This window comes from Gobio gobio (genome assembly GCF_949357685.1).
Source record: "Gobio gobio genome assembly, chromosome: 11".
Classification (NCBI taxonomy): Eukaryota; Metazoa; Chordata; class Actinopteri; order Cypriniformes; family Gobionidae; genus Gobio; species Gobio gobio.
The window spans coordinates 11,267,832-11,291,969 of record NC_137104.1 but is presented as its reverse complement, the minus strand read 5'-3'; the positions used below and the strand labels follow the sequence as shown (position 1 = coordinate 11,291,969).

Genomic DNA, 24,138 nt, shown 5'->3' with positions numbered 1-24,138 from the left:
CATTACGTCTATGGAGAGTCTCCACAAAGATAGTAACCAGACGTGTGTGTGTGTGTGTGTGTGTTGCTCATGCATTTTAAGCATGCAGTGGATAGAGTATGTGTGTGCAGTGCAAAAGGAATAATATTAACCAAAATGTCTAATAATATCAGTTTCATCTCATGCATCGGCTACTATTTACTTATAGAGCAAAAGCAAACATCAACTAACGTTTAATTATGTTTGACCTTTTCATGCAGTGTGAGGAAGTGTAAATGTGTAGAGGGACGTCCAAAGGCATGGAGGTACTCTACCTGCTTGATGCTGCGGCTCACCTGGGCAGGTGGCAGTGTTGTTGCAGAGTCGGGTTTCCCTCAGCGGGCCGCTGCAGAGGGTCCCGTACGGAGAGGAGACACATGACCGAGAACGAACCTGCCAACCTTGCCCACATGTTAGCGAACACACGCTCCACTGAGACCACTCCTCAGCTGCCGGGTCACCTACAAAACACGAGGTGGAGAGAAAAGCAACGTTTTGAAACACAGACAGAAAGCAAAGACTTTAAGAAAGTTAAAAAACAAGGTCAACATTAGTCCACAAGGGTTATGCTTCATTACCGCCTTGAATAAACTAGAACAGCATTTTCACATATTCTCGAAAACCATCCTTTTCAGGTCTTCAGCAGCTTAAGGTCTTCTAAAAGGTGTTGCGAGGTCAGTGACAGTCGGATCTGAATGTGACGGGGTGGGAATACGTCAGTCATTTTATTAAAAACCTTGTCCTTGGATGGAGGCGACATCACAAAGTGAATGGGCAAATCAAATTAATTGCACGTCTTATAATCGCATTACATCTTCATTTGCATGTGGTGAGTCAGAGCTTAGCCTTATTTGCGGAGCGGAAAAGTGGAGAATAGAGGATAGGGGGCTGATGGGGACAGGAATGCCATTGGGAGTTTAAGCACACACGTTTTCTTTCACAGAGGAAAAGGTGGGATGCCAATTACGTCAAGATGAGAACATTCGCACACTTTATTAAAATTATATTTTATTTAAAGGTATTATTATATTATTTTATTTTATATAATATTTTATGTTGCTTTTTAAATCTATATTTCAAATATGTTAGATTCTTTTCTATTATTTGTATACTTTTATACACATTTAACACCATTCAAACATTTGGGTTCAGCAAGATGTTTTTTTTCTTAATGAAATACCTTTCTTATGCTCAAAAAATATAGTAAAACAGTAATATTAGGCCTGTCGCGATTGGTCGAAACAATCGACTGCATCTGATAATTAGTCAATATCAAAATTTTTAATCGACTGGGTAAGTTGGGTACGATATGAAATTGTATTAGTACCGGTACTTTAAAAATGACAGCACTCTAATAAGAGCAGTATTTCTTAATTTGCCACCATTCACTAAACAATGGAAGTAGAACAGTCAAATACTACACTCACCTAAAGGTTTATTAGGAACACCTGTTCAATTTCTCATTAATGCAATTATCTAATCAACCAATAACATGGCAGTTGCTTCAATGCAGTTAGGGGTGTGGTCCTGGTCAAGACAATCTCCTGAACTCCAAACTGAATGTCAGAATGGGAAAGAAAGGTGATTTAAGCAATTTTGAGCGTGGCATGGTTGTTGGTGCCAGACGGGCCGGTCTGAGTATTTCACAATCTGCTCAGTTACTGGGATTTTCACGCACAACCATTTCTAGAGTTTACAAAGAATGGTGTGAAAAGGGAAAAACATCCAGTATGCGGCTAGCCTGGTTAAAACCAGACCATTCTCAGTAGTAACTGAGTTATGGTCTGGCAAAGCTTCATAGACAAATCATTTCCAAAGGGGCGTCACCAACGGGCGTCGCTCAAATGCCTCTCGGCGCAATTGGATAGACCTAAAACCAATCAGAGCGATGAGGGAGATGACGTATGCAGAGCGACGGAGAAACATCTGACTGGCCGTTTCTCAATATGCGTTCTTGTCTGTACTTGTGTTCTCAAATAGGAAATGTCCCCGGTTTCCATTTCAGAAATCTGGTCACCTTACCTAAACCACATATTAATGTTTAATATATTATTTTTAAAATGTAAACGAAAAGAGGCAGGGTGTTTTATACTTCGTTTTATTATAAATATATAAGATAATCAATGTAGGCCTAGCTACGCGTTGCCTGAACCACATTTCAGCTATTATTGCTTATTATTATTATTATTATTATGTTTAATTTTTATTTTTTTATGAAATGAGGCGGTGGTGTTTTATGACATATTTCGTACGCGAACTTCTGACTAGCGTCCGTGACTCACCAAGTTTGACTCCGGAGAACGAACTCCCGAGGACGGGAGGACACTAGTCCGCCTACTATGCTCTTAACAGTATCACTCAGTATATATTTGTATATGTAGTGCAGGCAATGCATATTATCTTCAATGCATGTTTATAACAAAACGAAATATAAAAAACCCAGCCTCTTTTCGTTTACATTTAAAAAAACACAAACACATAATATAGGCTATGATTATCACTGTAATAAATTAAATATGACACAAAACACAACCCAGTCTCTTTTTGTTAAATGTCAGTTTATGTGTGATCATCAATAGCAATTATAAAAGTATAAGTAAAAGGTATAAGAAGCTATACAATAAATAAAGCAATTCAGTCAAAGTCAGCGCTAGGAGACTACAACGGTAAAGTTTAATATCTTAAAAATATAAAGTTATGAAACTTCACTTTGCCCTCAGACAAAACGATCTGTCTAGGAACAAATTATAGATTAATGAGAGCAAAGATCAGCCGTTAGATCTACACAAGACGAGACGGTTTAACCACTACAGAGACATCAGAGCCAGCGGCAGACGGCAGAAGGACTGGCCGAGGAAAGGCGCCTCTCGGCGGGCTTAATGATCGATTGAGCGCCGCTGAACCACTGGAACTTACAACTCCGAAAACGGCAGATCAAATAAAAAAAAAAGGCGCTCTCTTTATAAATAAACCACAGATTTGAGCTTTAAACAACTTCATTCAATCCTGAAAAGGACTTAAAACTATATTTTGTAAAACATTAACACTACCAGAGGACTCTCGCTAAGACCCATTCGTTTAGCCACCGAAGGGCCAAGCTGGTATCAGACTTTTGCCGAATCCAGTCGGTAAGACAGCGATAACATCTTTTTTAGATATAAAGGCTTCGAGTGTTGTTCTTTGCTCGGGTTTTAACGAAAAGGAGAAGTTTAAATCGCTTAAAACAGACGCGATAGCTGATTGGAACGAGTGATGCTCCACAGCAGCGGCAAATCTGCTTCAACGTCGCTGCGCTGTCGTCATCGTGTAAAGCCCGCCCCAACGTTTCTGATTGGTGCCGAATGTTTGAATGGACTCTTTGCCAGACTACTTGCAGAGCAAATCTAAATTTGCCGGAAGTTGTCTGGGTTTTCCCAAGCTAGTATGCGGCAGTCCTGTGGGTGAAAATGCCTTGTTGATGCTAGAGGTCAGAGGAGAATGGGCCAACTGATTCAAGCTGATAGAAGAGCAACTTTGACTGAAATAACCACTCGTTACAACCGAGTTATGCAGCAAAGCATTTGTGAAGCCACAACACGCAAAACCTTGAGGCGGATGGGCTACAACAGCAGAAGACCCCACCGGGTACCACTCATCTCCACTACAAATAGGAAAAAGAGGCTACAATTTGCACAAGCTCACCAAAATTGGACAGTTGAAGACTGGAAAAATGTTGCCTGGTCTGATGAGTCTCAATTTCTGTTGAGACATTCAGATGGTAGAGTCAGAATTTGGCGTAAACAGAATGAGAACATGGATCCATCATGCCTTGTTACCACTGTGCAGGCTGGTGGTGGTGGTGTAATGGTGTGGGGGATGTTTTCTAGACACACTTTAGGCCCCTTAGTGCCAATTGGGCATCGTTTAAATGCCACGGCCTACCTGAGCATTGTTTCTGACCATGTCCATCCCTTTATGACCACCATTTACCCATCCTCTGATGGCTACTTCCAGCAGGATAATGCACCATGTCACAAAGCTCGAATCATTTCAAATTGGTTTCTTGAACATGACAATGAGTTCACTGTACTAAAATGGCTCCCACAGTCACCAGATCTCAACCCAATAGAGCATATTTGGGATGTGGTGGAACGGGAGCTTCGTGCCCTGGATGTGCATCCCACAAATCTCCATCAACTGCAAGATGCTATCCTATCAATATGGGCCAAAATTTCTAAAGAATGCTTTCAGCACCTTGTTGAATCAATGCCACGTAGAATTAAGGCAGTTCTGAAGGCGAAATGGGGTCAAACACAGTATTAGTATGGTGTTCCTAATAATACTTTAGGTGAGTGTATATACGTGCAGCTCAGGAAAAAGAAAGCAACAGAAAAGTGCAGCACGGCCGGGACGTGCTCGCGCTGCCGGACTCTGATCTGAAGCGCGCGCAGCCGCGCACACCTTTCACTCAGAGAGATCGCAAAGTCAGTTTCGCGGATTATTGGGTTTGAATGGTCAAAAATATGTACAAATGCACATCCTGGCGAGTATTCAGGTAAACACAGTCAGATTTGTCTTTAGTGAACGTATACAGAGTTGAGTGAGAAATTGGATGTGTTACAATCAGGGTTGCCAGGTTTTCACAAAAAAACCCGCCTAATTGCTACTCAAAACTAGCCCAAAACCAGCCCAATCGCGTTTAGGGGGGTTCCCCGGTAAAAATTGCATTAGGGGGTAAAATGTGTGGGTTTTTTGGCAGGGTTCCCTGCAAAAATTTGCATTCCCGGGGCTAAATATCACATAATTGGGGTCGCATCAACCCGCGGACATGAAAAACAGCCCGTGGAAACAGTGTTCAAGTAGCCCTATTCCGCGGGAAAACCACAGACTTGGCAACACTGGTTACAATGAATTTTGTCCATCAGGTCTTAAAGGGCCGGACCTAATATTCTGTGTGATTAATGTTAATCAAACAACAAAAGAAAATAGAAAATCACTCCATGCTTGACAGAATAACTTTAATATATTAGTACTTTTAATATATAAAGTAAAATTGTTGAATATTAATGTGATAAATTAGTCGATAGATTAATCGATTAATCGATACATTAGTCGATAGATTCATCGATATAAAAATAGTCGTTAGTGGCAGCCCTAAGTAATATTAATTTGACTTGAAATATCTGATTTCTATTTTAATATGTTGTAAAATTTAATTTATTCCTTTAATTTTCAGCATCATTACTCCCGTCTTCAGTGTCACATAATCCTTCAGAAATCACTCTAATATGCTGATTTGGATCTCAAGAAACATTTCTTGTCAAAGCTGAAAACAGTACTTTGTTTTCAGGATTCTTTGATACATAGAAAGTTCCCTTTTCTCTTAAATAACACCAAAGCGCTGTCCATGGTGCTGAAATGCAATTCATTGAATAATGACTTGCGAAACAATAACGTGATTATTTACAATAATACAAGTAAGGACTTCATCGCAGTAAGATGTTTACATGACGCAAGCAAACCTCTTCATTCCTGTTTACATCCTGTATTTTTCATTATTATGATTATTCGCTAAGAATTGTGGTCCCTTACTTTTTAGCATGTACATTTTCCCCCTTGGTCAAATTCTAAGATCCCTTAAAGGGCACCTATTATGCAAAATTCACATAAATGTGTGTTGCCAGTGTGTGTGCACAACCACCCTATAATGGTAAAAATCCACCCCACTCTTTTTTAATCTGCATAAATCATAAGAGGTGTCTCAGAACTCGAATTGCCCAGAATTGGAGCAATTTGAGTTCTGACGTCACATTTTACATGCCCCGTCCAAGATTGTTGATGGGCACCGTATTAGCAAAGACCCCGCCATCAGAGAGTTATACACAGTCCACTATGTTTATTTCCTCACCGAAGCATTTAAAGAGATAGTTCACCCAAAAATGAAAATTAGCCCATGGTTTACTCACCCTTAAGTCATCCTAGGTGTGTATGACATTCTTTTTATCCCTTTAACAGCAGCATTCAAGTAAGAAGTGTGTTCTTAATAAAGCTACGAAAGTTCATTCAGTCAAGTGCAGTGAGTGATTTTTTGTTCATCTTCTGTTGTTTGATTCATATTAACGGCAGATATAGCAGAAGGTACACTGCTCTCACTTTAGTACACAGATCTAATATACACACGGGATTTCTGTACTTGCTGCATACTGTACGTGCACAGACATAACTGTTTTCATGTAAACTTGTTTCTTATATAAACTTGTGTGTTGACCGTTTATTCACAATAACACATAAAAGAGAACTAGCCTAGTTTAATAGCCTACTCACGGACGCGCCGACATCCAGCTTTCTGTGCATGCGTCGGGTGTGTGTGCTCAAGTTGAGAGCATAGACTGTAAGGTTGAGAGTGATATGACTTTAAAACGCACGCAGATGATAATATGTCATGATGAGGAAGAACTGCAATGTCAGGTGAGCGTGTCCGCGATAGAGATGATAATCAAAGCCAAACAGATGTATCATGTTTCAGTTTTTGCGGGTTCACTGGTGTTCACTGTGAAGGCTCCTCCCTCTGGGATGGGGAGCAGCAGCTCATTTGCATTTAAAGGAGACACACAAAACAGCTCATTTTTCTCAAACCCAAAAATGGGCATTTTCAAAATGGTATATTAAATGATCTGTTAAGGATTTGGATCTGTAACTTCACAGAGACACTCTGGGGACACCTGAGACTTATATTACATCTTGTAAAAAGGGTATAATAGGTTCCCCCTTAAGTTTCATTTTTACGCAGATGACACTCAGATTTACATTCATTCAAAAACTGGTGAAAATGCGCCTGTTGCCGTTCTTGAACATTGTATTTCTGAGATATAAATATGGATTTCAACAGTGTCTCAACAGTGACAAGACTGAGGTTATGCTCATTGGTTCACCCAAACAAAAACGTAAAGCTGACGCTTTAACCCTAAAGGTGGATGGCTCTGCAATGCAGTTTCAAACAAAATAAAAAAAATTGAGGGTGATATTTGATGCAAATGTAACATTTGATCCCCATGTACAGAATACGGTTAAAACGGTTAAAGACTGTGCCCCATTTCTCCGTGGTTGAAAAACTGATCAATACGTTGTATTTTCTCACATCGACTATTGTAATGCTCTGCTCGCAGGGGTCTCAAAATCTACCCCAAACAAATTACAGTATGTTCAAAACTCAGCTGCCAGAATCCTGACAAGGTCCAGGACAAGTGAGCACATAACTCTTGGAGCCCTTGCACTGGCTCCCTGTCAGGATTCGCATAGATTTTAAAAGTTTAGTGCCATAATACCTGTCTGAACTTTTAACTGTCTACACCCCAATATAAAATCTCCGCTCTTCAGATTCTGGCTTATATATATAATTTAAATTATTATTTTTTTTTAACAGCATTTTTCACATACCCCAATGCACAGCACAAATGATGAATGCACATTTAGTAGGTGTGTGACTGGCCACCGTACTCACAGTACATCAAATGCAAAACACATTTCTATGGACGTATTGAATTTTTTTCAGATGATGCGCCTACAATGACATTTCAATGTTTTCGACCATCAATATGCTGTATTATATTTATGTTGTGCAATGTTGTCAACATAAAAATAAGTTTGTGAAAAAAGGTGATGCCTTCTTTACCGCTATGTTTACGCCATCCGTGTATGTCAGAAGCACATGCACAGTTTTGTCATAGTGGAATAAATGTGATTAAAACTTTTTACAAGTTCATTGTGTTATTGTGTTAAATCAGCATGCACCATATTTTACTATGATTACGACCTTCACTGCATCGATTCGGTCATTGTGTTTACATGAGGCAATGTTTAATCACAATACTGCCTAAATCTAATTGTAATTGCGTTATGAGGGGGCATGTAGACAGTAGATGGGATGCACCTGTCTGGGCCTGGAACACACCCGGCTGGTCAGCTGATCGCGGCCTCTGCGTCTTCACCTTCTGCTCTTCATCGTCAGGTTCTGGACACAAACACAAATAAAAAAATACAAATGAGTTCAATCATGACAACACGCGGAATAGTTTTAGCATGTTATTGAATATGGCGATGTTAATGTATTTGGTTTTGGTGGACTAGATCTGCTACACTGCTGAGCAAGTATGGACTTGCTACTGCTAATAGATACACACCCACACACACACACACTGCTGTGAGCATGTAAGATATGCTGCTGCATAAATAGACATACAAATCCTGTAGCAGGTGGAGCCGGGGTTTTGGTTTCCAGAGGAACTCTGATACCGTGCTGCAGGACTAGCCTACAGCAAACACTGAACCATACTATTTAAATGTTGAGCAAGCAATCTCATTGGCTGCAGGATCAGCAAAGGTCAATCAGCTTGTGCCATGTGGTAATGATGTGATTGCTTACAGATTGCTTGTAAAGGACCTCTCAGCCTGCGCCCTCTAGAGTTTCATGACTGAACTAGATATACATTAACGAAATAAGCTAAGAGAGACCATGCAGAAATAGTAGTTTTGCTATAGTATTACTATATATGTTAGGGCTGTAAAACAATTAATCGTGATTAATCGCATCCAAAATAAAAGTTTGTGTCTACATAATATATGTGTGTGTACTGTATATAATTATTATGTATCTTTGAATACACATACATGTATATATTTAAGAAATATTTGCATGTATATATTGTATATATATATATATTTATATAATTTATAAATATTTTATATATAAATATTATTGTTTTCTTTAATATATACATGCATGTGTGTGTATTTATTTATCAAAGATCTAAGACCTTTTTATGTACACAAAAAGGCCTATTTCTCTCAAATATTGTTCACAAATCTGCCTACATCTGAGTTAGTGAGCACTTCTCCTTTGCCGAGATAATCCATCCACCTCACAGGTGTGGCATATCAAGATGCTGATTAGACAGCATGATTATTGCACAGGTGTGCCTTAGGCTGGCCACAATAAAAGGCCACTCTAAAATGTGTAGTTTTACTGTATTGGGGGTGTCTTTTGGGGTCTGGGCCAAGGGGGTCACGGGGGGTCCAAGAAAAATCAATATCTGGTGCTACCACCATTTGCCTCACACAGTGCAACACATCTCCTTCGCATAGAGTTGATCAGGTTGTTGATTGTGGCCTGTGGAATGTTGGTCCACTCCTCTTCAATGGCTGTGCGAAGTTGCTGGATACTGGCAGGAACTGGAACACGCTGTCATATATGCCGATCCAGAGCATCCCAAACATGCTCAATGGGTGACATGTTCGGTGAGTATGCTGGCCATGCAAGAACTCGGATGTTTTCAGCTTCCAGGAATTGTGTACAGATCCTTGCAACATGGGGCTGTGCATTATCATGCTGCAACATGAGGTGATGGTCGTGGCATTTTATTGTGGCCAGCCTAAGGCACACCTATGCAATAATCTTGCTGTCTAATCAGCATCTTGATATGCCACACCTGTGAGGTGGATGGATTATCTCGGCAAAGGAGAAGTGCTCACTGAAGCTTGGAACATACTCTGCAAGAACAGAAATTTGTTCATTTTCTCGAGGTGGCAAGAACAAGAACAAAGTTTGTTCTGGCCAGGACATTCCATACTTCACGAGAAAAGCAGGTGCCGAACATCTCCGTTTCTTCGCATTAACCCCGCTCACTTTAAAATTCTGACCAATCACACAATAGTTCTCGGACACCCACAAGAAAAAAGTTCTGCTCAGACTATGTGTCGAGAACGAGCTGCGAGAACTCCCAAACCAGGGCTCAGAGAACAAAATGACGTCACTTTGTTCTCGCAGCCCTGGGAGTGAGAACTTTTTTCTCTGTTCTCGCGGAGTATGTTGCAGCCTTTACACAGATTTAGGCATATTTGTGAACAATATTTGAAAGAAATAGGCCTTTTGTGTACATGGAAAAAGTCCTAGATCTTTGCGTTCAGCTCATAAAAATGGGGGCAAAACAAAATTGTTATTGTAAAAAATATATATATATTACAATAAAAATATTATTAAACATTAATGACTTTCATCATATTCCTGTTGCCAACACTAGAAGTACAAGCTAATGATAACTGTAGTAAAACTACTATTAATTATATGTTACAGTGTTATACTAAATATACTACTATATTATATTTAATATATAATATAGTTCATAAGCCAAATGCGAACCACATGCGGTCATAACTCTGCATATACCGACTATTTTATAAGCTTCAAATGTGGCTCATCCAATCAGGTTTTAGAGTTGAAAGCAACCATAAAATCCAGTTTGAATATGTTGTATCACTAATGTTTCTTTATTCATATGGAACTAATGCATAAGATTGTACAATCACAAATGCAAAAGCCCAAACACACTATTAGCCCTGTTTTACATTTACACAATAATGTAAGACATCCCTTCACCGAGCTTCTTCTTGCCCTTGAATGAAATGTAAATCTCTCCATTGTGTGAGGAACATTTTAAGTGTGCTGCTACAAACCTCACCGTGTAGCAGCTCCCGAGAAAACCTACATAAGCCAACAGAGACCTGTCACCAAAGTGTTTTCTATATCTGGCCTGGTCCTCGGGCACATGAAAATCTCTCATAATGTGAACACACACTCATGAGAGCATATATTTCTACTCCTTCTCGCTCAGATGAGGCTACCTGCCCCCAAAAAATGAAGTTTAGTGGAAAGTGTCTAATTCCCTGTTCCCTGAATGTAAGTCTTTTTAAATGAGCACATTTGGTGTGTAGTGCCATGAGTGCCTGTAAAAACCAAATTAATCCCAGGGATTAAATCTTTTTGACAGATGAATCTAATATAAGAGTGTTTCTGATTCATTTTAGTTGCACTCACAATTTATTTATCCATTAGTTTTTTTTTTGTTGTTGTTTTTTTGGAAAGAACAAACCTCAAGAGTGGAGTTTGTACCTTTGTTCAATCTAATGTTGATTAACCGACATTAAATATAAATGAGGAAGGGCATATGAAAGTAATTAGCTTAATACATATGCAAACCATATCCATATAAGGACTTCCACACAACCTCTCATGTACAATCATTGCCTAAAATTATGTTTACAGCTATGCATGGAGATCCCGTTTTTGTGTGTTAGCTATTGCAATGCTGAATCTGTTAGTCTCTAATGTATAGAATGTCCAGTGCACTCATTCAGTGTCCCGCACTCTCTTCTCTGGAGCTGATTGGTCGGCTTGACCTTTTGCTCTGAGTGCATGATCAGATGAACTGCGTGGGTCGCTAATAAATTACGCAGGCATAGGCAGGAAAGGAGGATTTCCATAAGATGTGGCAGGAAGAACCAAAGGAAGAAAACACTAGAAAACAAGTGGATTCTCTTAGGCTCTTTTTAAATTACCATAAGCATTTAAGGATGCTTAGAAGAATTCACAACCATGAAGCACATCCTCAACATGAATAATAAAAAAAAACTCCTTTTTTTGGGAGGCATGATTTATTCTTCAGTGAGCTCCTAAAACCCCAATGCTAAATTCATCTTAGTCAAGAGACAGAGAATGAAGCACCACACAGACTGCGTGTGTTTCCATTATTTCCCAACGAAAAGTAGTTCACAGGTCAGTGCAGATTGGATTGTAAATGCAGATACTATTGTTAAAATACAAATGCGTTTGAATAATCTAGGACCCAACACATTTGACCTGCATTTAAAACTGAATGCTTCCAAAATAGTTTAATATTCACAGACACTAACAGAATAAAGTTACCTCACAATCAGCGGCTGAATCCGTTGCTCTTAGAAATAAACAGCTTTTCATCTGAGGTAAATTATTCCAGGATTATTCCTCCTCACCGCGTCTCTAAACGATGTAAAGTACATGCAGGACTGTTGGTGTGATAATTTGAGTTGATGTGGGCGTTGACTAAAGTCAGTATTTGACTTTCAAAGGAATGCGCGCTCCGTGGGCATTAGCGGATAATGAGACACTCGAACGACTGACATCTCTCTCTTTTCAAACAGATTACATAAACAGAGAATATTTGTTTACGTTTTGATTTACATTATTTAAAACCTGACATTTCAATGTTTCTTTAGACATATGTCTCATGTTTGTGTGACAAGTCAATGGTGACAAGTATTCACTAAGTTACAGTTCCTTTTCTGAAGAGAATCTGATTAGACGTCATTGAGAGAGAGGCTGCAGATTGCGCATGTTTGTTTTCTTTATTTTGCAAAAAGCACAACATTTTGTGACTGTGCACAAATAAAAGTAGAAACCTAACAGATTATAATGATGTATAACAATTGCCTGAATGATAAAAATCGACATAGTTATTTGAGTCTCTTTGGCACTGATAAGAAAAAAATAGTGGCCGTCGCATCGGCGCAATCATCGACCTCTAGGGGTTAAATATACAAAGAAAAGTTGCTATTGCCTGCAATATAAGGATGTGTAATGCTCCATATTTTACATATATAAATATATATATATATATATATATATTATAAGGGATGCCACAATTCTCAATATAATATTGAACCGTTCGGTTTGGCATTCACGGTTCAATATGCGCTTGTGAATTACGTTTTTTTTCGGTTTTGCATTTAATTAATAATTTTTCTACAAATTCTATAATTTGCCTCCATCCCAATACTGAAGAACGCGACATACATTCACATCATACGTTAGTGGTAGAGTTATGCTGCATTCCAGGCAGGTTTTTGAGCCCGTAAATTACAACTTCAAACCACGACTCACGACTTTGTAGCGTTCCAGGCAAAGTCACGCCAGACTGCCTGAGCGCAAGGAATTGTGTGGTAGTTAGATGTAAACAAAGCATGGCGGACTGTACGGGGTGCTCATTTACAATCATTTCTAACGCCAAAGGTGCTTACTTCTTGCTTATTTGAGGGAAATGGAGGAGAAAAACAGCGCAGACGGCAAGAAAAGCAGATATACCTTTTATTTTAAGTTATTTGTATATTTATTTCATAAACACTGCATCCGTAGGGGGCTGCCATTGGTGCTTCGCGGGCTATGTGAGGTCAAAACACGTAACTGGGAGTACATCAATCTAGTACGAGTTCACGGGTTTGGCTGCCGTTCCAGTCCACTTTCACGGGTAGAAGGTTGGAAAAACACTGGTTACGGGTTACCTGGAACGCGGCATTATATTCACGGAACACTAGTTATTCACAATCAAGAAAGTTCATTATTTGCATGCGTTTTACAGCCTTGCCGGCTCATTCGCGTGTGTGGTTTTAACATGCGCTTTTCCGAGCGCGCGCACTAAACGCCTGTCAAACACGTGATTACTGAACTAAGCAGTCGTCTTACTGCGCTAATACTGTCAAATACACACAAGGTTAACATAAACACAGTCGGTTATGTCTAAAGTGAAAGTAAAATCGGCGTGTGTCTGTCTATTAGATGCACGGAGGTCTTAAAATGACAGCAGCGCAGCCTATAGTGAACACGCTGTCCTTAAAGGGACAGTTCACCTCTAAAATTATGTCATTATTTACTCACTCTAATATTGTTCCAAACCTGTAGTCATTTCTCAATGACAGAATTTTCATTTTTGAATTAACTATCCCTTTAATGTTAATACAACAACAAAAGACAAAGAGAAAATCACTCACTGCTCTTGACTGAAAAACTAATACAGTAGCTTTAATAAGAATCAATGTATATATTATAGTGAAGTCTATGTAGTGTTTTATTTTTACATTTATTCATTCAATTTCATACTTAAATGCTGATATACTGCTCTGAGCTGCCATTGTAAATCTTTATATATATATATATATATATATATATATATATATATATATATATATATATATATATATATATATATATATATATTTATTTTATATTATACAATACACTAGGAATGTGTACAAGGGTTTTTTTAAAAAGTGAAAATAAAGAAAGAGTATTGCAATACAAAAAGGTAGTTTTTCTCCTTAACCTCTTGCTGTTCATGTTGTCTAAGAATAGAATAGCAAAAAACTGATGTGACAAGCCATCAGAACCGAACCGAACCGAAAACCGTGATTATGTATTGAACCATGGTTAACCGAGGTATGTATTGAACCATGGACTATATACAGTATATATATATATATATATATATATATATATATATATATATATATATATATATATATATATATATATATATATATATATATATATATATATATATATATATATATATATATATATATATATATATATATATATATATATATATACCGATCAGGCCACCTTCCTTATATTGTGTTCCTAATAATAGTGTTGGTCTCCCTTTTGCTGCCAAAACAGCCCTGACCCGTCGAGGCATGGTCTCCACTAGACCCCTGAAGGTGTTCTGTGGTATCTGACACCAATATGTTAGCAGCAGATCATTTAACTTCTTGAGCAATTTGAGCTACAGTAGCTTGTCTGTTTAATCGGACCACACAGGCCAGCCTTCGCTCCTCTCCTGCATCAATGAGCCTTGGTTGCCCATGACCTTGTCGCCGGTTCACCACTTTTCCTTCCTTGGAGCACTTTTGATCGATACTGACCACTAACCCCACAAGAGCTGCAGTTTTGGAGATGCTCTGACCCAGTCGTCTAGCCATCACAATTTAGCACTTGTCAAACTTGCTCAAATCCTTACCCTTGGCCATTTTTCCTGCTTCTAACACATAAACTTTGAGGACAAAATGTTCACTTGCTGCCTAATATATCCCACCCCGTTAACAGGTGCCGCGATGAAGAGATAATCAGTGTTATTCACTTCACCTGTCAGTGGTCATAATGATATGCTTGATCGGTGTGATATGTGTGCATAAATTATACATTCAATATGGATTAATCCTTATTAATCTACAAATTTCTCTGATACCTTTGTTCTTTGATTAACTTTAATGACAAGCAAGGGGTTTCTTAGGCTGCTGTCACTATAAACGTTTGTCTTTGTGAGCTTTGGTTAGAGGTGGCTGAAATGCAATTCTACGCACAACTGCCAGCCTGCATGGAGAGGTTCTTGAGACTCCAGAGACACCAGCAGCTTCAAATACCTCTGTGCTGCTCAACAGTGGCTATTTTATAGCTGTCCTTTTAATACAATTGTTATCTGACCGAGTTCTCTTGTGCTGTACAGTACTCACAAATCTTATGACAGTTCGATAATCTCCATTCAGTTTCCACACGCTATTAGTTGTTTTCATGCCTTTTGCATAACATTGCACCATTTCATGCTTTTCATCTTCAGATGATCTTTCTTCCTCCCCATATTGCATGAGAACTGTGACTTGCTTAATAATGTGGAACAACCTCTTTAAAGGGATAGTTCACCCAAAAATGTAAATTCTGTCATAATTTACTCACCTTTCGAAGCCTGTACGAGTTTCTTTCTTCTGCTGAACACAAAAGAAGATACATGTCTTTAACCAAACAGTTGATGGACCCCATTGACTTCCATAGTAGGAAACAATACTATAAAGTCTATGGGGTCCATCAACAATTGAGTTCAGCAGAAGAAAGAAACTCATACAGGTTTGGAAAACCTTGAGGGTGAGTAAATTAGGACAGAATTTAAATTTTTGGGTGAACTATCCCTTTAAGTAGAGTTGTGGACCTGGCAAACTATTTAAAGGTCCCATAATGTGGATTTTTTGTATTATTTTATAATGTTTCCTGATGTGTACTTATATTGTTAGTATGATTTTTACATCATAAAATGTCATAATTTAGAAATAAAAGGCATGTTTTCTATCCTGATTTTAGCCCTCTGGCTTGAATGCTCTGTTTGAAGGGGTGTGTCTGCTGTAAGATTTAAGTGTAAAGGCCCACTGCTGTGATTGGCTGACATCTTTGCATTTGAAATATGTATTAATTAATTAATAATTAATAATAATAATTTGTTACATTTATATAGCGCTTTTCTAGGCACTCAAAGCGCTTTACATATAGAAGGGGGAATCTCCTCACCCACCACCAATGTGCAGCATCCACCTGGATGATGCGACGGCAGCCATATTGCGCCAGAACGCCCACCACACACCAGCTGATTGGTGGAGAGGAGACCAATCTGTATATGGGGATGATTAGGAGGCCATGATGGAGAGGGGCCAATGGGTAAATTTGGCCAGGATGCCGGGGTTACACCCCTACTCTTTATCGAAGGACATCCTGGGATTTTTAATAACCACAGAGAGTCAGGACCTCGGTTTAACGTCTCATCCGAAGGACGGTGCTTGTTACAGTATAGTGTCCCAATCACTATACTGGGGTGTTAGGACCCACACAGACCACAGGGTGAGCGCCCCCTGCTGGCCTCACTAACACCTCTACCAGCAGCTGCCTGGTTTTCCCAGTTGGTCTCCCATCCAGGTACTAACCAGGCTCAGCCCTGCTTAGCTTCAGTGGGAAACCAGTCTTGGGCTGCAGGGTGATATGGCTGCTGGCTTTTTTTACATGTGGATTACATGTGTACATGTATTTATTACATGTGGAACTCCTCTTGAATACTTTTACTGCGTTTTTTTTTTTTTTTACCATTACAGCTGTCAAGATTAACGAATTGTGAAAGTGTTGATTATAGCATTATTTTTAGATCTTTTCCCATCACATGAAAGGCTGCAGTGATGAGCATTGAGTACACAGGCAGTCTGTTTATTGCGGGAATGCAGTGATCTCGTAATTGCAACGCTATTTCTCTCACAAAATGCTTTCACCACAACTAACCGCAAACACAACATCTATATGAATACAGTAAGAGCTTCGTTGTGCAGCATAACAGCGTCATTCATTATAACGGGAGTCTGGGCCGGTGTTCTTGCGAAGTGATTGACAGCTTCGAACATTATAAAGAGAGTTTTCTTTGATCGCTTTCTGTAGTTTAATCGCTTTTTGTAGTTTCATTTAGATAACAGATTTGTTGCATGATACTAAGAGAAACAATGTGAAGTTGATCGTTTAGTCACTGGCTTGATTCACTGATGCATAAACAGTATTAAACGATTTAGAAAGAAAGTCTGTGTGAACTTGAATGATTAGCTACACATCAGAAATCACTGATCACAGATCAGGCATTAATGAACACGGTTACTTACGGTTCGGGGCGGTGCTGTCGAATCCATATCGTAAAAGTCTATTTGTAAAGCCTGTGCTGACATTGCGACTGAATTAAATGTAAAAAATAAACTGAATCCATTTTCTCCAAATTCTCTGGGCCGGTAAAGCAAAGAAAGAGGAGGTAACCTTTCCCCGTATGACGACATAGGGAAGATTCCCGTCTGAGCTTTCATTTTCTCAAAGGCAGAGCAGGATACCCAGGGCTTGATTTACACCTATCTCCATTTCTAGCCACTGGGGGACCATAGGCAGGCTATAGGGGAACTGTTATTAATGTTAAAAAAATGTTATAAGTGAATTTTTATGTCATGGGACCTTTAACAAACCTGTCTGAGATTGATACCAGTTATCTAAAAAATAAAACAAACAATAATCTGAATGTGTATTGTACTGAAATCCTACTGATATGAGTATATATACGAACACAGAATATATATAATATCTGAATATTTCCACAATTGTGACCCATCCCTATAACAGTTAGCGTTTGTGTGGTAGAAGCTAAAGATAGAAGCTAAAGTGTATAAGACTGTTTGAAAACGAGAAAACAAAGAAACAGAATTAACTGTGATAAGAAAGGGAGACAGGCATTTATTAGCAAAGAGGGCTGCATCACATACATTGGAGCGCATGGGATGGATGGATACTCTAGAGACTTCCCCCCGTTGGCTCTGTCAAACAGACCTGATTACCAGCGCTTCCCGCAGGGCCAGTGTTAATACGCTTATGATAGCTCAGACGCGCACGCAGACGATCACACTAATTTACTCTGTCACGGAAAAGACAATAGTGGTGTCAGGAAAGGCGGGGGATTGTTTCTGCTTGCTTTTTGTATCTCACTCCTACGCCTCGCTTCGTTCTGCCTCTCCTCTGCGTCTGTTTTTGTACCTTGTTTTGTTTTTTTACACTGTCTCCATTCGGTTGGAGGTGAAGACAGCAGTTCAGTAAGGCAGAGATAAAATAAACACGTTCTTTAACTACGTAGGATACCATTTGACCTCTTATGTTTCTGATTGAAGGAGTTCTAGCGCAGTTCTCAATTTTCAGATCTCCATTAACCGCAACTCGGCTCCTCCCTGTCGCATTTCACTGAGCGTCCGGCGTGCATCTCAATAACATCGACGTGTTGAAAAGGAAACAGGCCATGCTTTATTAGACTTCATTTCGACTGTGATTCAGAGTTCATCTATATATACATATATATACTGCGTTTAATGCATCCGTGTATTAATTCTTGAAAATAAAAATCTGACTGACCTCAAACTTTTGACCGGTTGTGTAAAATAAGCCAATCTCTGCTCACAAATGCTGCATTTATTTGATCAAAAATACAGACAAAAAACAGTAAAATAGTGAAATATTATTACAATTTAAAATAATGGTTTTCTATTTTATTTTATTTTAAAATATAATTTATTCCTGTGATGCAAAGCTGAATTTTCAGCATCATTGCACCAGTCTTGGTGTCACATGATCCTTCAGAAATCATTTAATATGCTGATTTATTATGAATATTAGAAACAGTTGTGCTGCTTAATAATTGTTTTTATAACGCGAGACATTTTTTTTCAGGATTCTTTAATGAATAAAAAAGCACAGCATTTATTTAAAATAGAAATCTTTTCTAACAATATACATTTTGAGGTCAATATTTTTTTTGTGGAAAGAAATTAATACTTTTATTCAGCAAGGATGTGCTAAATTGATAAAAAGTCATAGTACAGATTTATATTGTTAGAAAAAAAATTATATTTTGAATAAATGCTGTTCTTTTTAACTTCTTATTCATCAGTGAACATCAATGACCTCGATGACATCATGCACGTTGTTAAAGCGAAGACTGGTCTGGAAGCAAGGTGTAGTCGGACATGTGTCTTGTCCACGACACGACAAGAATTTAGGTGTCAAAATCACATAATCAGAAAGAGCGACTATCGTAACAGACAAAAAGATTGAGTCCGAACACGGCATAACAGTACAAGCCTCAGCTTCTTCTCCGACTCTGTGTGTATTCTATTCTCAGGCTGAAACTCAGTCATTTGGTAGAGAGGATTCTCTAGAGATCGCTGCAGCAGCGGCGTGTGTAACCTGCCTAAGAGTCCAGCACGCTAAACAGATGTTGATTATCCTGGGACGTCATCTGTACATTTCCCCAAGAGGGACAACTGTACTTATTTCTACCATCCGGTGTGTGTGTGTTTGACGCTAGCACTTTAAGCACTAAATGAGAGGTTGAGTTATGTTTCCTCCACTCTCACAGCTTGTTCTTGGAAGCCGGAAATGAATTTAAGCGGTTAGCTCAAACTGACGCCATTTAATTAAACGGCCTGGTGTTGTGTCTGTATTATTCACTTGGGTTCAAGTAAAGCTTAGTTTGCTGAACATCCGCACGCATCCATCCGAAACAATCAATACTGTGCTCGGGTGTTTAAAGACGCAAACTGCATCCATCAGTGTAGACAAACCTGGTTTATATTAGGCATGGGTCACAACCAAGCGGCAACCTCCCGCAGTTTCTCTTGAAGCCAATACGGAAGTGACATAAACTGCAATTCATCGACTGGCCGCTAGGGACAGACTCCAGAAGGGAGCAGAATCTCATTGAGCTCCATGTTAAAATGCCCAACTTTACAGCAGATTAAAACATGTTTACAGCCTGGTACAAATTGTGGTTTTGGTCTATACGGCTAATTTTGCCCTTCATGATGACTGTGAGGGGGGTGAATTTTTTTATAACTCATTAGTTAACATTGTATAAAGCATTAAAGTTCTGCATAATAAAGGGTGTGGCCACTTCGAGTGACAGGTGGATAGCCATTTATCTGCTGTCTGTCAGTCATCGCGTCACTTCAGCTCCGCCCAAAATGCACGTACACTCTGCTTGTTACTCACGGCACACAAACATTTTTAAATATAAAAAAATAAAAGGATTCCTCTCTGGAGAAGCGTTCAGTCTTTTTCCGCTCGCAAATTCCGACATAAATAGCGAATCCGCCATGGTGCAAGCACACCTAGCTTTTAAAGGGAATGGGAGATGAGACTCTGATTGGTTTATAGCACGTCACGCCCAAAACACACCCATGACTCATTAAGAGACGGTTCCTGCTTACAACCCTTTTGGACCTTGTGCGCTGACCATTTTTTCTGTGGTTCAACTACCAAAAATGGATTCGAACACGCCCTAAGTGCACCTGCGCCATGTGCTTCAGACCCTGCGCTCAGAACGTTAAAATAACATTTTATGGAAGTAGTGATATACTGTTGTAAGGCTTTTATTGATATTACAATTACATTACAAGCTTTATATTTTATTATAAGCATACTTCAATATTTAATATTTGTTCAGTTTGACCATCTAAATGGAGGTGTTACTTCTATATCACACTATATGAGCCATAACAGCCTGATGTACCAAATAGGATACTCAAAAGAAAAAGAAAAACATATGCAAACATATTGTTATTATTATAATATTTAAACTAGTACTTAATATTGCAGGCTATACACAGTTAAGAGTAGTCTGAAGTCAAAATCATTTGTTTCATGAAGTTTATTGTAATAGCACAATGTTCCATCCAGCTGTTTATGAACACACAATTGCATCCTTTGTAAACACATCCTGAGAAACGCGTCTGTGCATCAAGTGAACCTGATTTTTGTGAAAACACATGCTTCCGCACATCCCTATTCTAGTGCACAAAGGAATCTGTTTGTGTATTTTGGTAATGCTTTGCGAAAAGTACATCTGGAAGTAAACTAAAACACTTAGCTTTGAAACAAAGCACAGAGAGGCACCATACCAGCCAGCTCGACATAAAACAGATGTAGCAGAAGAAAAATCGGCAGCAGCATCAGCAAGCAAATCTATCAGCACGGCATGCCAGCGATGCATCTCTAGCAGAAGCCTGACACCCCTCAGCCTGCCTCTCCACAGCAACATCAACAACTTTAAAACCTCAACAATTCACTCCGCATCCTTCCTCTCCAGCTCTCTGCGGAGTTCTGTGAGTGGTATACGACCTGTCCATCAGCCTCCGGTAGGGGTGGACAGTTATTATAACAAGCATCTATCTACTCTGAACTGTCATGAAGGTACGAATAAAGAGTAAATAATACAAAAGCCTTAGTTCAGCTCACTGTGCTGGGCCTCCCCATAAAACAATTATGATCGGAACTCAGAGTGGTGCAATGGGATTTCCAGCTAGAAAAGCTGTAGAAACAGGCATAAGGAATCAATAGAGATAGAAAAAAAGAATAACTTTAGGTTATTGACCTTTTACAGGTACCGCGAGGCTTTAAGAGGTTATCTAAAAGGAATAATTCATCCACAGATGTTTTTCACTGAAATTCTTGACATTATCCCTATACCTCACCTCATGCCTGAGAGAATTAGCCATGTTGGATCAGTGATCATCTTTTCAATTAATCAGAATTCATAATGAATGATTCTTTCACAAATCTAACTGATTTGGTTCAACTCAAATTTAACTCAAAGACTCAAATGATTCCGTCATAGCAGTTAATAACTTATCGCAAATTAAGATTATCGTGATTAACAAGAATTTCTCACTCAAAGCTTTTCAGAAGACATTGAACAGAGAGTACAAGTCATTTCAACCACTTTCGTGATACTTTTATGATGCTTTTTAGCCTGACGTCGTCCGAATATGTCCGAATATGAGTCTGATACTGCTCCGTTGGGCTGTGATTATGGGGTGTGTTTCAACCGAACCAGGCAAGAAAATGCCTCTGCACTTAATTGGATAGACCTACAACCAATCAGAGCAACGGAGTAAGTGACGTATGTTGTTGAGTGACGCTTAGTTGTCAACAGAACTCAACTGCACGCACACTGGAAGAAGTAAAAGAAGAAGATGAGTGTAAATTATCTTTGCCGGTGTTGTTTAAAGAATTTAAGGATACATGGAGTACTTACCAACATGATCGCCATTTTTGAGAGATATAGTAATGGTGAATGCATACACGAACAAGTTCTCCGTTTAGGAATAGAACAAATTCAACCCAAGTGCTCTTAGGTGACGTGGATGATTACGTTACTGTTGATCATCTGACCATCATCGTATAAAGCCCGCCCTGACAATTTGATTGGTCCGAACAGCTCTGGTTCGAGCATAGTTGCTCCACAACGGATCAAGTACAGACCGAACTTCCCGACCTCAAATGTTGTGGGCGGGGCTAAGCTCGGCTGGCATCCAGGCTATGTGCTTTTGGCATTGTAATTAGATCAGGAGATCTAATCAGAAGAGTCTTTAAAGCTGCAGTCCGTAACTTTTTTTGGTTAACAATTATCCAAAATCTATTTTTGAGCAAGTACACAACAAGCCAGTATTCAAAACTCCTTACCTTAGCCCCATTCAAAACAGTAAGCTTATAATAATAATGTGTTATAATTAGAGTGGTATGGTGGATTTGCGCAGGAAATTTGAGCATGTCTTTTTTACATCATTACGTCATGTCTGTATACATAAAAAAAGAGTCCGGCTAGTAGTAGTAACGCACGTGCGGATCGGGCCGCATGTTCATATGCAAATGTTTTAACAGCGGCTATTGTTTAGGGTCCTTGCCACCCCGAGACAAATGGGCATTGCAAATTGAACATGTAGCTCGACTTGAATCGCCTTTCTTTTGAATTAAAGTACTGCCACGTTTTCTGTTCATGAGTTCCATTTTCACTTTCTCACAGCCTGGATTCAAACGGTCCACCTAGTAAACACCTAATCAACGCCGGTGTCATTACGTTCGACCAGCGGAGCGCACATAGTGCAAACCTAGGGTTCTGAGGTTCAGCAGAAACCGAACCCCGTCAAAAAGCCCAATATTCAGCAAAATCCGAATCCGATTCCTGGATTCGGTGCATCCCTAGTCAAAAGCTAAATATTAGACTGTATGGAAATTGAAATCTACAGGTAACGCTAATACGCACAAAAAATACACAGAGTCACGCAATGCAAATGTTGTTAACATTAATAATTTGAGAACAAAGTATAACAATAATAATAATTTACATGATTTGATGTTATACGAGCGATTGTTAGATTTAATCACCGTTGGAAGCGCGATTTATTGTACTGGTTTGTGGCAGACATGTTACTTACTTGTTCAGATGATATTTTCCGGTGAAAATTCTAATTTAGGCTATACTCCAAGACGTAGAATCTGTGATTCTGAAGTACAGTATCCACACCGGTACAGTGACTGACAGCAAGCCGCACATACACAAAACATTAGATTAATCCGCACTGAGTAGCCGCGCCAACGCACAACGTACAGATGATAACTCCGCAAATAACTACAATTGCAGGTTTCAAACAGAGATGGCGACACAGAGGCAAAACTTACAGACTGCAGTTTTAAAATAGAAACTACATTTTTTAACAGTTTTTTTTGTGTGTAATGTTGCTGTAATAAAAAGATCTGCAAAGTTACAAAGCACAAATTCACTCCAAAGGGAGTTATTCTATATCAGTTCGCACTGTTTCTGAACTCGCTGAAATGCCTAAATTGTAGTCTTGAGTTTTCTTCCAGAAACGGACACATCACAATATTCCTCATTTAAATAATTCCCGCCCAAGGCATTTGCAAAATAAAAGAGGCAAGGCTTGGTTGAGTTGCATTTGTAATGGGTTGAAACTCATGGTTAAGGGTTGTGACATTTCAAAACATCTCCTGAAGCAGTTGATCAATCACAACACATTGGTCTAGCCCACCAATCAGAGCACACTGCACTTTGCGGAAGGAGGGGCTTCATAGAGATAAGAAGTAAACAGAGCTTTTCTCAGGCTGGGAATAGAGTAAATGTAAATGTAAAATGTGAAAAATAATTGTTTTTTGAACATGCAAGCATGAAAACCAATTCTAGTAGGAAAACAAAATCAAGAGTTTTAAGTCCACAAAAGACTTTGTAATAATTTTCTCTTTTTTTGTTGTTGTGTTATCTGTTTCCATGTGCTTACATGTATGCTTTTGATATGTGTGTTCTTGTGGATTAATTTTAA

General features: G+C 39.0%; 1 protein-coding gene across 1 annotated transcript in view; it reads right to left on the bottom strand.

The window, feature by feature from the left end:
* adgrb2 (adhesion G protein-coupled receptor B2) overlaps nt 1-24,138 on the bottom strand; it is a 498,704-nt gene that overhangs the window by 221,048 nt on the left and 253,518 nt on the right. The window contains 2 exon segments of the mRNA XM_079829044.1: nt 294-479; nt 7,928-8,008. Of these exon segments, the coding sequence (XP_079685170.1) occupies nt 294-479; nt 7,928-8,008 (267 nt within the window).